This window comes from Eretmochelys imbricata, chromosome 15, assembly GCF_965152235.1.
Source record: "Eretmochelys imbricata isolate rEreImb1 chromosome 15, rEreImb1.hap1, whole genome shotgun sequence".
NCBI classification, from domain to species: domain Eukaryota; kingdom Metazoa; phylum Chordata; order Testudines; family Cheloniidae; genus Eretmochelys; species Eretmochelys imbricata.
The window spans coordinates 14,651,848-14,665,629 of NC_135586.1; the positions used below are offsets into that span (position 1 = coordinate 14,651,848).

At 41.2% G+C, this 13,782-nt stretch overlaps 1 protein-coding gene across 4 annotated transcripts in view; it reads right to left on the minus strand.

The window, feature by feature from the left end:
• Window positions 1-1,796: 1,796 nt before the first annotated feature.
• The window catches only part of DGCR2 (DiGeorge syndrome critical region gene 2), a 66,212-nt gene continuing 54,226 nt past the window's right edge, over window positions 1,797-13,782 (minus strand). For all 4 annotated transcript variants that reach the window (XM_077834830.1, XM_077834829.1, XM_077834828.1 and 1 more), the window contains 3 exons: window positions 9,946-10,098; window positions 8,218-8,454; window positions 1,797-6,497 (listed from right to left, as the gene is read on the minus strand). In XM_077834830.1, the coding sequence (XP_077690956.1) occupies window positions 6,256-6,497; window positions 8,218-8,454; window positions 9,946-10,098 (632 nt within the window). In that variant the 3' untranslated portion in view covers window positions 1,797-6,255. The remainder of the gene's footprint in view (window positions 6,498-8,217; window positions 8,455-9,945; window positions 10,099-13,782) is intronic.

Genomic DNA, 13,782 nt, shown 5'->3' on the forward strand with positions numbered 1-13,782 from the left:
TCCATGGAGCCCCGCACACCTCAACCATTCGAGTTGTGCTGAAGCTACGCGGTTAGAGCCCCTGCTATGTAAACCACCATCGAACTCCACCCAAACAGATTCCAGTCTTGGGTCTAGAGACAGCACAAGAGTGGGAATGAACATCAGGCCCATGTAGCATTCAGCTTCCAGCCAGAAGCTCTGGCTACCCGATCCCAGCTTGGCCTCCCCACAGGGTTCTCCAGATTTTGGGGGGCTACTGAAGTGGGCATCAGGCCCTGCATTTGAAGGGGAAGTGTTTTAATTTCCCAGTTTTTATTAAATTACAAAAAGGCAGAAAAATCAGAAAAGACAAAAACAAAGGGCCGCAGGCTAAGGGAAGGCAGGGGATACCCACCATGTGGGAGTTAAGGAAGCTTTCCACTCCCTGCAGCAGTTAGGTAGTCTTCGCTGCTGAGACCCAGCTCTCTGCCCATCCCGCTCCCTCACTGCACAAAGGAAGTTGACGTGGCCACACTGAAGGGCTGGGGTTGGGAAGGAAGTGAAAGGTGGCACCATCCGTACTGGCCCCCTGCTGGATAGAGCCCTCTCCTGACCTTGCCAGCCCTTCAGCATGGGCCCCCCATGCGCCCCCTGTGAAAAATTCCTTAAAAGCTAAAATTTGGGTGGAAAAACATCTGTAAAACCTAAATAAATAGTGCGTTTTTCAAAAGCTGAGAGGGGGTTTTTTTTGGGGGGGGGGAGCGCACGGGAGACCAGGGGAAGAAATCAGTAAACACATAACAAAGGGCCTTGTTATAAAGGTGGGTGGAACTAGGGCCCTCCCCATCAGCCAAACGAGTCACTCCCTGCCTTGGTTACCTCAGTGGCACACCGAACACTAAGCAATTGGCAAGCGGAAGAGAGGGAAGACCAGCTAATGGTCCAGTAGCTGCTGCCGAGTAGCCCAGAGACCAGATCCTACATGAACAGATTCGTTGAGGTACAGGGAGAAGGGCATGGAATGGACTGAGAGATTAGCTGATGGATTCAAGAGTTATGCAGTAGGTGCCCACTTTATCCAGATATCATGCAAAAGCTTTACATACTAACGTCTCCGTATTTACTAAGCTCATGCAGGTAGGTCTGGGTAAACATCTGTTAACGTGTCTAGTTTTATCTTCAGAAGCGTAGATCCATGTGACATTTCAAATACCATTTGGCCAACAGATGACGACAATTGGGAGGGGGTGGGTGGGTCTAAAAACTGTTAATTAAATGTAAAACCTAATTAACTTTCAGTGCAATCTCTTTACTGAACACCTGAGTTTGTTTGCAGCACCTCTGAGAGAACTGACCATTCTCATGCAGAGATGGCAACTTATATTACACCTGGCACTGGCTGTATGAATTCTATGCCTCACCTACTGCCCCAATGCATTGTGGGTAAGTAACCGTGGCAGGATCAGGCATGTAACTGACTCAGTGACTTGCTTTAACCCACGACTGTAATGGAACAGTGTTTTACCAAGCCAGGTCAGCAACAATGGGCGGGGCTTTTGCCTCAATTGGGTTAGTTGAGGGACAGAAACGAGGTCCTTTTGCCAAAGAAATGGTATCAATGGAATTTACTGTGATCGTTAACAGTATTACTTATACTTATTCAATACTAATACTAATACTTATTCAAGGAGACCTCTAGGGAGCTACACGTCATGTGTAAGTTAAGCATGTGCACAAGACTTTGCAAGATCTGAGTTTAAGACTGATTTGACCAGTGGATCCTTTACTGTTCAGAACAGAGCTGATTCAAACACCATCATAACATTAACAGCCCCTTTCTCTTACAGAACACCTTTTATTTGGCATTTGGATGAAATGTCTCTCACAGCATCTTGAGAAAAAAATTTAGTGCCAACCCCAAAGAAAAGAAAACATAAAAACAAAAGGTCACATGGACAGAATTATTACAGTATCAAATTTCATTTCTACATGGTATTTCATGGAATATCAAAATCTTTTATACACTGCCATGGTTACATTCAGTCACAAATCAACTACACAGGAAGAGTCTGCAAATGCAGCCTTGGCTGAAAGTATTTGTCAAGAGAAGGTAAAAAGCTGGGTCTCATTCTCTCTCTCTCTCGCAGTCTCCCAGGCATACAAAAGTCTGGCATTCAGATTACAATACAGCATGGTGATGAAAGTGCAGCATGTCTCTTCTAGAACCACCTCCAACACATTCTGCTCTGCAAGGTGCACAGTACTGAGGGGGAGGAAATCTTACGTTGTACCTCAGCAGCTGGTTGATCCAGAATATTGGTAAGGGAAGCAGATCTTTGTTGTTGAATTCATCGATCCAATATTTTATCCAGAGTGGAATCAATGTCAGAATCCAAATGCATGGGGCTGCTACTGATTCACCTTCACTATCTTCGCAAGCTGTAATTTAAGGGTCTAGCCTCCAATCATGCATAAGGGCTTTAGAGGGAAATTTTATATAAAACAAAAAAAGTTGGACAACTTTTCTTTCCTCCACCTACTTAATGGGAAAGCAGATTTTCCAGAGGAAAGATAAGCTATGCTTTGTACAGAAAAAATTAGTGCTTTGAAACGGAGATCCACCACTAAAGGGAAGAACTCAGTGTGCGTGCAGAAATTCATCTATTTAATAAAAAAACCCCTTACAGCTTTGGGTGGGGAAGGAGAGCAGTTTAAAGTTCATGAAGCAGATTTTTCCAGATGAAGACTGACAAAATTCAAGAGTGCCATACTGCAATCCTTATGCAGGAAAGCTCCCCTAGAACTGGGACTTCAATGAGAAGACTGGCCCTTGCTCAGGAACATGATTAGGCCTTCAGAAATAATGTTCAGCTCATTTCACACTTCTGTTCCATCATGAGAGGACGAAAGTCTAATTTTGAACCTCAAACTAGTCCAAGACTGAACATTATGCAAACAAACTAACAACTCTTGCCACACCTACGTGGCCATAGTTTTAACCGCTGGTACAGAATTAAAACCATTGAGCTTTCTGAAATTAGAATCTGCTATTAACCCACCCAGTAGAACACTCAACGCTGCAGTGAGAATACGTGTGCATGCAGAGTTGATAACGTTGATACAAGTGGATATCTAAACAGTTCTTGGAGGAACAGCAAAAACCTTAACAATATGGCACCACATTTTGTTGTGGGGGAGGGAGATCTGAGGCAGAGTATTTTGTACGAAGCCAAAATGGAGCACGTTAGCCAGCCCTAAATGGGACAGTCTTGGAACCTTGCAAAACTAACTGCAATGAACAATATTCCAACTGGAGGGAAGTGCACATTTTTCACTCACTTGCACTGCCAGGAATGATGAAGTAACAGGAATCTTTTCAACCCGCTCCCTCATGCTTGGAGAAAGGTTAACGATACACCACTATTATTTAACAGCAGCAGCCAGAAGAGCGTGGTGATAAGGAACCAATGCATAACATAAATGTGAATTCCAAAGAAATCATCAATTCATTGACATTAAGAGGAAGGGTTTCCTAGGCTGAGCACCAGTGTCTTTTGAATGGGTGTTCATAACAGGAGCTTCACAGCAGCCATCTTTCCACTGGCTGGGAAGTTCTGATAAGGAGTCAACTGCTTTCATAGAAACTAACTCTTCCCCAGTTGGTCCTGAAGTCTTGGTAGAAATGACATTTTCAGCGTCAAAGGATCTTTCTCCAAGATGGAGTATTATATATGAAAAATGCTACAGTGATATACTAAAAGGGAAATATGACCATTTTATTGCCAAATTAGATGCTCATGGAGAGGTAAACAAGATCTGTACTGAGTGAGCTGCTCTGTCCATGGCAGAGTTTTCCCGTTTACTGTTAATCTTAACAAAAAAAGGGAAAAGCTATAGCCTTTACTCCACCACTGAAGTGGGAATAGATCAGAAGCTTTGAAAAATATTACACTCAGACACCTGCAGAAAAAAGTCTGTATTTGGAATAATTGCAACCATGAGCCATCACGAAATTGAGTTGCAACAAAGCTTATTTTCATATAAATTTACCACTGAGAAACACGTGAAAGTAAAAACTGACTGAGTCTTGTGAGACATGTGAGGTAAGGTATCTGTTCACCTCAGCCAGGAAACGATTGGAAGAGACAAAAACAAGCCTAAAGGCCTTTCATTATTGCGCTAGGAAGCGATGCAGAATGAATACTCTACCTGGCTTTAAAGGAACGATAAGAAAAAAGTTTGCCGTTGGCCAGTGCTAGCAAAATCCTTTCTGGAACAGTTCGGAGTAGAGACTTTGTATCCTAGCCACGTGAACTATGATACTCTGTCCTATCGCATAGTGTTGCCAGCTTTATAGAAGCATTAACTTTGCAGCCTGGGAGACAAACTCATATCCCAGAGCTTAGCTTCACCTAGTTTGATGCAGCACAAAGGGTACCATCTACAGCATGTATTTATTAATCGCCACCCAGAAACACGCACACACACTCGTACATATAAAACTAAAGAAAAATCAGTACATACATACAATGTATAAAACGTATGAATGTGCTCCAAAAGTGCACAAAACCCGCTTTATTTTCATACTTCAGAAATGCTTGATATAGTCATAAGCTGTATGCATGGCTCTGACTTCTGCTATACCCTCCATGTTACTGGACCAGGACTCTAATTCAGAGGAGGAACTGGCAATGAATCCACTGGGTGGAGAACTGTGCCACTCATTTTAAAACAGATTACAAGTTAGACAGTGAATGGTAACAGGCCATGTTTACAAGATTCCCCAAGTGGAGCGGCTTTTCTAACGGTGTTTCCTAATGCACTCACACCTGCATTAGCAGCGCACGTGAGAGCTGTTTTATACACTCCAAGGTGTTTAAGATGGTTAGCAAGTGCCTGAATTTCGAGACACACTAAATACAAACTGGGTGATGAAAATCAGGGTTTTTGTGCGAACAGGTTGAACTATCAAGCCACTCCAAGTATAGTAGGGCAAATAGCAAGATCCCAAATAGAAAGTAGCAGCATTTACAATGGGAGGAGGGGGAGAAGTCAGCTATGCTGGGAAAGCACATTGTTGAGTTAGATCCCATTAATCAATCCTGTACGATTTTTCTGTCACTACCAAAATTAACCAAAACAGCACAATACCATTCCCATTTCTTCCTGTCCCTCTAGGCTTGCTACCTTTCATAAGGCAACAGGACAACACTCAAGAGAAGTGTTCAGTACAAATTCCTTATATGACTAACTTGATCTGCTCTGATTATGGGGGCTGCTACAGTAAATCAGGGAGAATCAGATGCAAGAAAGATGGGGTAGAAGAGAAAGGAAATCCCGTGTACATTAAAATCCCACTTCATTTTGAGAACACAAACTAAAAAGTATTCAGTATTCATAAAATCCAAGCCAACAGAATCCATCTTCGCCTAACCTGAAAGTTAAGTTTAGTGGGTGATTGACAAGAGCCTCATTTTGTAGTACACAAGTTAGTTTTGCTAATTCAAATGAAGCTAGATTTAAAGGAAAGGGATGATTTAACACAACGGAACAAATCTCAAATGACTGAAGTATCAGTTAGGGAGTAAATCCCTTCCCCAAAGCACTACCGAACATATACTGTGCCTCTAGTAAAGAGATGCCAGTATTATAGACACGTCCTTGTTTATGAATCAGAAGTTTACCTCTCAGTACAAGATTTGCAGCTACAGATAAATAAATACGTTGTAACTGCAAATCCCAGGTTTTTTTCGCTCAGTACCCATTTCCATAAAGAGCAGACGAAATCAAACGTTATGCAGATCCTTTTCATCCTCCAGTTTTTCATGAGCACAGCACTGAGCAAAGAGACAACAGATTATAAGGTGACTGCCCCTTCTCCTCTTTTCTTGTCAGTGTCCACTTCCTGGATCCCACGGTACTCAAATTCAAACAAGCTTTTTTCTGATGTCTATTTTTTTCATTTCTGCTCCGTGATTAAAAAAGACAAAAAAGCTACCCACGCTTTTTCCTCTTTAGAAGAAGTCAAAGAAAATTCTCTGCACCTTCTTTCCCATAGCCAGTGGAAAAAAGTACAGGTTCCACAATCCATATTTACAGGACAAACCAATTCGTGAATGAATGACAGCCAAAAACAAGAGGCACAGTCCTATACTAGAACATTAAAAGCAGGGTGCTCAAAATCGAAGTGGACCTTCCTTCTGAAGTTCACCCCATGGAGTAGTGTTTGCCCGTTCAGCTGTGTGCAAAACAGTTGCTCGTATTATTTCTGCCAGCAGTAAGCATTTTATTCCTTTATACAATGGTATTAAGAGAACAGTGACTCTGGCGACTTCCTGCAAGAGTTTCTGCCGGTGTGCTTTCGCTGAGGGGCTTGTCAGGAGGTACAAGGAAGGTGCTACTATCTGCAGAGTCTTCCAGTCCCACTGAAGAAGGGCCAACTGAGGGAGGATGAGATTCCTCTGTAAGCTGTGGTGATAAATCACTGTTTCCTAGTGATGGTTGACTGCTCTGCACTGTCTGGGAAAGAACACCATCTGCAAGGGAGAAAGGCAAGAAGCATCAGAAATCTCTGGTCTGTCAGTGTGCACTCTAGATGGTTATTCTATGAAGTTGCATTTAAGTTTGATGGTCATATGAGATGCTCCTCACACCTAGCCCCAGAAAGGCCAAACAAGTAACTGGCACACATTGTAGGGCTTAAATCTAGCTAGTCAGTCCAAATAGACAATATTTGGTATAAGCAATAACATGACAGGATTAGTCAACACGTATACTTTGGGTGTGCAGCACTTCAGGAACGAGCACTTCTTAAAAAAAGAATACGGGATCAGTTGCTTAAGCCACTTTAGAAATATAAATACCATTACTGTATTACTAACATACCATGCTATTAAAAATGAGAACATTTCAGTCTAATTTACTCTGCTAATTTTTGCTAGTCATCCAAGGACATTTGAAACAGACAAGTCAGTTTCATGTTTCTAGTCAGTTTTACTTGCAACATTCTCAAGCACCAAAAGTGCTGTAATGCTTTGGTTAGGAATTATTAGAGAGAAATGTTTAAATTTACTAACAGCTTTCACTGAAATTATTTTTGTTTTGAAGTTTCATAAAAACTTTGACAAATTTAGGTTTTGCAGAAACTAACAATTTGAGGTCAGTATCTCTTAAAGTATGAACCCTGAACTCCACCTTGCTCTTCCTTGATGCCAAATACTGGCTTTTATAACTTCAATGGCTCAGAAGTCAGGGTACAGAGACTGTTGCTGCATTTGAGTCTCCCCTATTTAAATAGTTTTGTTTGGATGTGTTCCTCATTTGTCTCTCATTAACATATGCACACTTCAAGAATTCCAGGATAGCAAGAGTACACTCAAAAGTGATAGTAACTGCATGCATATGTACAGCTCTCAGAGCATATTACTGATTTACATTTTAGTTACCTTTATAAAAATTCAACACCAAAACAAAATTAAAAAAACACATTTCTCAAAAAAATTATATACTGAAGACTCTTGTCTTTTTTTTTTAAACTTCGAAATACTCTAAGGTGTCCATCATCAAGAGTACTGAAGTGTTAGTGACCTATGGTTTGTTTTATAAAAATTCATGCTTCATCTCAGCTTAGGATGTAATACAACAATTAAATATCAACTTTTAGTTGACCATCTACACAACTAAAGGACTAAACCTTCAAGTAAACAAAAAACACAACCTTCATCAGGCAAAGGCCTGTAATGAATAGGTGAGCTGTGCACAGAAGGTGTGCTCTGTAAGGCATGAAGGAAACAAATTCCATCATCAAGAACCCTCCTGTTGTGATTGCTCTGCCAGCATACACCAAATTTACCTATCAAGAGATTGTTCACTCTCCCGCCTCCAGCTGCTGTAGGTTAGGTTTCCTCCATCATATTTCAGTCATAAAAAACTTTGAAGAGGTGAAGTCTAAGAGCTAAAAACAAGTTTGCAGCACTCATACAAATACTGATTTAGAGGCCCAGAGAATTTTAGTATTAGGAAGAGTAAAAATTATTATAGGGCAAGACTTGTATTAAAACATTTGCCACAAAAAGTGAAAGATTAGATTCTGAAATATATCATTGCTCTTCTATCATAGAATCCCTAAAATAGCTGTATGTTCCAGTTTAGTTTAGATTATCTTCCCTCTAAGCAGAGCAAAAAAGGACTGGAGTGTTCCTCGTAAAGATATTTGTTACCAAGCTCGTAAAATTATCAAAACTCCTGCCCACGTACCTGGAGTAGAACAAAGGATACTGTCTGGATTGATGGAAGCCTCATAGGGAGGAGGCGGGTCATCAGGATGCTGAATATCAGGATATTTGTAAGCTGTATAGGGTGGTGGGGGGTCATGGAAATGAAAGGCCCCACCTTCCCCATCATCTGAAAGATGCAGCGGAGTAAGGCCTGTTCCGAAACCATCTGGACCATAATCAAAACCAGGCATCCTGCGGCCCAGGTTAAAATGGTGCACTGTTTAAACGAATAAAGTATGAGAAAATGTGTGGCTTTATCCCATTTCCTTTCCCTCCGGACTAAGGCCCACCTCTGCGCCTTCTTCCATTCTGCCCCTTATTCACAGAATCTCTCCCAAAACCTACATAATGAAGCCATACTTTTGCCTCATTCAAATTCACCCTAAAAACCATACTGTTAGTGCCAGGCCTAAATGTCAGCCATCCAGAAGCATATATAAATCTTAGCAAATCACCACGAAACCTCTATCTATCCTTTCTCCCCCCACACCCACTCGTTTGTCCTCATCCTCACCCACGTCATATCTAAATTCTAGCCTTTAAAGCAGGGATCTATTTGTCTATTTGTTCTACAAGGTGCCCAAGCACACCTTTGGGCATGGTACAAATGTTACCACCATTAATATTCCCTCAACGAATGGACAAAGAGAAGAATGTTGGAACACTTGATCAGGGTACCATGTCAAATGACTACTTTAGTATACTTGCTCACATGATAATCAGGCACATTAACTAATGTTCCTACCCAGAAGCCTCCCAATCAGAGAGTGAGAAACAAGACTGGTGTCAGTACAAGATCTTTAGAAAGATCAGGCGTGCCCCACAGAATTAATTTTTTTTCAAATCATGACAATTAGAGCCAGTATACAGAAGTTTTTCAGACACAGCCATTCAGCAGGTCAGCTCAGAGCCAGACTCCCATTTCCATTTGTTCTCTTTACATGGTATAGACTTATAATTCTATTACTAAGGGCTTGTCTACACAGGGAATTCACGGGGAAGTTATGTGCAATAGCTAGGCTGTGAATGTAAGGCGCAAAAGCTATTCCACACTATCATCCCATGTGGACACTCGGATTCCACACTAAAACAGCCTGTGTGCAGCTTAGGTTAATCCACTTTGGAAGCATGCTTATATAACTGAGCTAAAACTGCAAAGTGGGTGAGGCAATACCCAACTTCTGTGGGTGAGAGCCAAGCTTACACGGAGCTGCTCTTCCGCTGGGAAGCGTACTCAGTGTCACAGCTAAATACAAGGTGGAACAGATTGTTTAGTATAAGTAGTTAACACACAAGGGACCACTCCAGGTGAAGGGGACAGCTATAATTAGCGTCTCTATTCAGTCCATGATTTTTAGTACCTGGCAAAGTTATGGATTTAAGCTCCCAGGCTTGTCCATTGATGAGTGAACGGGGGAGGATCCCAGTGCCCAGGCTGCAGCCTGAGCGCCTACACTCATTTTACGGCCCTGAAGCCTGAGTCCCACAAGCCCACATCAGCTGACACAGGCCACCTGTGGGCGTTTAATTGCAGTGCAGACATACCCTTTGAGTACATTTCCCAGACCTGAAGGGCTCTGTGTTAGCTCGAAAGCTGGTCTCTCTCACCAACAGAAGCATGTCCAATAAAAGATATTACCTCTCCCACACCTTGGGACCAACACAGCTACAACACAACTGGCTAGAACTGCAGTTACAGAATACTTACAATTTACTCCAATCAGAGACTCAATGCGCTCTCTGCGTCTCTGGCGCAGCCGGTGGACCATGAAGAGCAGCAGAGATAAGATAAGAAAGGAGGAGATGCAGCTTACTATCAGCCGCATTCCACTTGCCATCGAGTCAAATAAACTGTTGCCATCTGTTAGGTGAATTAAATTAAAAACAAAAACAAAAAAAAAAAACACATTACTACTTTGACCAAAAGTTATTTTTCTTGACGTTTTCTTTCAATACTGGGGAAGTATGAACCTAGAGTGAAGATTAATGACTAGGTTTTAAATTCATCTATATTTCATACATGCAGAAAATTGTATATTAAAAAGTTATTAGGAAATCCATCCTTTGTAACGAATCTGGATTCCCTTAACATTTGTTATCCGGCACAGTGGAACCAAGTGCTTAAGACTACAGATGAAAGTCTTGCATGACATGGAAAGGGGAAAAGCAGAAGTTAAAGAGCATTTCAGATACTCATCTTTGTTTGCACCAGAAAAAGTCAATCGATCTGTGCTCCAAGAGCGCAGAGGTCAGTCTTAGGGTTAAGGCAAAGACCTGGGAATTAGGAAATCTGGGTTCTATTCCCAGCTCTACCAGAGCCTTCATGTCTGATCTTAGACATGTCACAACTTTTTTGTATTTCAATTTATCCATCTGTATGAATGGGAATGTTTTACATATCACCTAGGGGTGATAATTATCATCAAACTCTGCATTTAGATACTGGTAATGCTTTTCATGTGTAGCTATTCGTGTAGCTGAAGTTACTTAACTTAGGTCGACCCCCCACCCCCAGTGTAAACCAGGGCCAAGAGACAGGACTGTCTGCACTGGATGAAGAGGACACAACTGTATATTACCTGCATATTGCTGTTAAATAAAAGCAGTGATTACACTGATCTCTGCAAACTTCTGTGCATAAGCTGTTGGAAGGGTTGAAACTTTATCCTGAGTATTTTGCTTCTCAAATGAACTTCGCTACAAATCTCCAGCACTTATGTCATGCACCAAGTTATTTTTTAAAATGAGCACAATTCTATCATTGACTTTGAAAACAAATCGTTTGATCCAAAGACTACTAGAACAGCCAGAGAACATGGGAACATAAGCAACTGCGCTAAGGAATACCATTTTATGATTACTAACTGGGCACTGTCTTCAGTGCTGCTGGCTGTCCCTTGGAAGGGCTGCTCTTTTACATTCCCCAGCTTCTTATGTTGCATTTTATGGATCGCTCACAACAGATTAATACATCCACATACAAAATATTCTGACTTGTGCTAAGATTCTATTAGAGATTTACCACAAGGAATTTTTGTAAAAGGTCTTTTACACTTTACTGTTTGATTCTAAGATCGAACTGCTTAACTTTAGATACTAAAATTAACACACAACACATTTCCTCTGCATACTGTACTCCTATTTGTATTCTGAGTTGGTGCTACTCTAGTAATAAAACTGTCAGATGAGGTTATAGCTGTGAAATATTTCAAATGGGTTTATTTTCAATGTGTGTTCATGAGGTTATGAATCCTACCTCTAGTGTTAATAAATTATAGAAACAAGCAGTGTGTACAATCGCACAGCTAACACACAATCAATCTTATTTTTAATTCTTAATAGAAGCCCACCCCGCACCATAGACTTTCATCAATACGTTCCCCCTCACACATTAACCAAATGTCTCCCACCCAGCTGTCCAACGACCTCTGCGAATATCCACAATCTCAAACTGGGCTCTCAACTCCCAGTGACAATATCTGCCTCCCACTTCAGAACCTTATGCATCCCAAGCCACCATTCCCAGCTTGCACTGCTCTTTAGCTGCTGCCTGATGTTTGAAATGTAGTAAAATTTACCTTCAAATAGTTTAAGTGCCATTTTACAGAGAGAGAGAGAGAGAGAGAGAGAGAGAGAGAGAGAGAGAGAGAGAATGAGAATTTCCGGAAAGGCAGTGGAAGTGGGGATGTAGGATGAGGCTCTTCCAAGTCTTTTCCTTCATTTTCTGTCAAATTCAGCAAGTGAGATATATCCTTTAGAAAATCTTGTATTTTGATCAAATAGCTTTACCAACCCTCCTCACTCACCACTGTAACCCAGAACTATCTTGGTTCCCTAAGCTTAACCACAAGCAGCAACTAAGCAACCACCCAAATAATTATAAATCACATGCAGGGTTTGCAAATGACTTACATTTTCAGTATTTTAGCGAAATTTATCAACAATAAATCTGGATATAAAACCTACCTCACCTGCCATCTGATTTTCCTTTCTGCTATTCTCCTAGTTTTCTGTGTTTAACAATGTAAATGAAACAGCACTCTCTCTACTTTTGCTGTAAGAGAATAGCTTTAACAAGCTTCCTCAGCCTCCCTCTCCTATTTATCTTCCTCTCCAGCATCCCCTTCTTTAGCTCGTACTGCCTCCTCCTAATGGCACACAACTAAAAGTTAAGTGGATTTATCATATTCTCATTTTCACTTTTAACCTCATTTGCTCAGTGTGAACACATGAGCACAACAGCCTTCCTCTTTTCACTGGCAATTCTGAGTTTGTGGTCATCCCCAGCTCACCCCTGCCCACAGCACAATATACTGCCTGCTTCCACTTCCATGTATTCTCTTTACATCTATCACAGCTGGGGCAAGTCTCAGCCCATTTCTGGTCACAGCCCTCTTTCAAAGTGCTCCTTGTCATGGTCCTGAAAGGTTTGCCGAGAACTTCTGCCTGCCTGGCCTGGCAAGGGACTTGACCATAAACCAAATCCTAGATAAAAGGATACTTTTATCAAGGTACAGAACATAGGTCGCTAGTGTGACATTTTATTCCCAAATTGTATATTTCACCAAATGCTGGCAGCTGAGTGAACAGCTTCCCGGAATTGGAGACAGCAACAGTATCCTGTGACTATGCATCAATTTGCAGTCACTACAGAGACTTCTACACACTCAGCTCTCTAATTCATAGAAATATTAAAAGAAACAAAATACACTGAAAGATACGGGTGGATCTGTCTGAACAGATGTCAGACAAATAAGTAACTTTGTCACACCCACAGAGAGCAAATAGAACCACATACATACTTCCCCTCAGCTGTGGTATTGTAAATGCAAGGCACTAAAGTAATTCTTCCTTAACAAGTCAAAATGGATCAAGTATCTTCTGAAGTGTTGTAGATGTGACTGCTCAGCAAATTCCTAGCACTGAAGTGTTCCCTCCCTTCCCAATTCCTTTAAAAAATAGTCTTGTGCACTATTACAGTTGCTGTTTACCCACTCGGATAGTAAGCGCTTATAATCTGCCAACTCAGCAGCAAGATGTATTTCCCCATGGTCTCTCTTTGGAGGACTACTAATCAACAGTAGGTAAATTAAACAGTTTTCTTTCTCCTGAGATGGGGGTTTTGGGAGGATATCCAGAAATATCTGACAAAGACAAACCTGCACTGATTAAAGAAAGCAACTTACTAGTTTAGTCATCTAATATCTGTAAAACCCCAGAGGGAAAAATTGACATGCTTCATGTGAAAATGTCAGTGCTTACCACCACCAGAGGAGACTTCACTATGGACTACGTTTTACAGCTGCTTAATGAATCTCTTCCCCAATAATTAAGTTACTTAATAAAATAAAACTAGCTTCTGAGACAAAAATACAACGCTATTTTTAAGATGGCTTCAGTTTCACTAGAGAACGAAGGTCTTAAAACAGGGAATACAGAGACGTAAAGTATACTCTTCAAAAATAGCATTCATGAAATAGTTAAAATCCACAGCATAAACAAGGATTAAAGAACCTTGCTGCAGTGTTATCTCAGGTCATCTCAA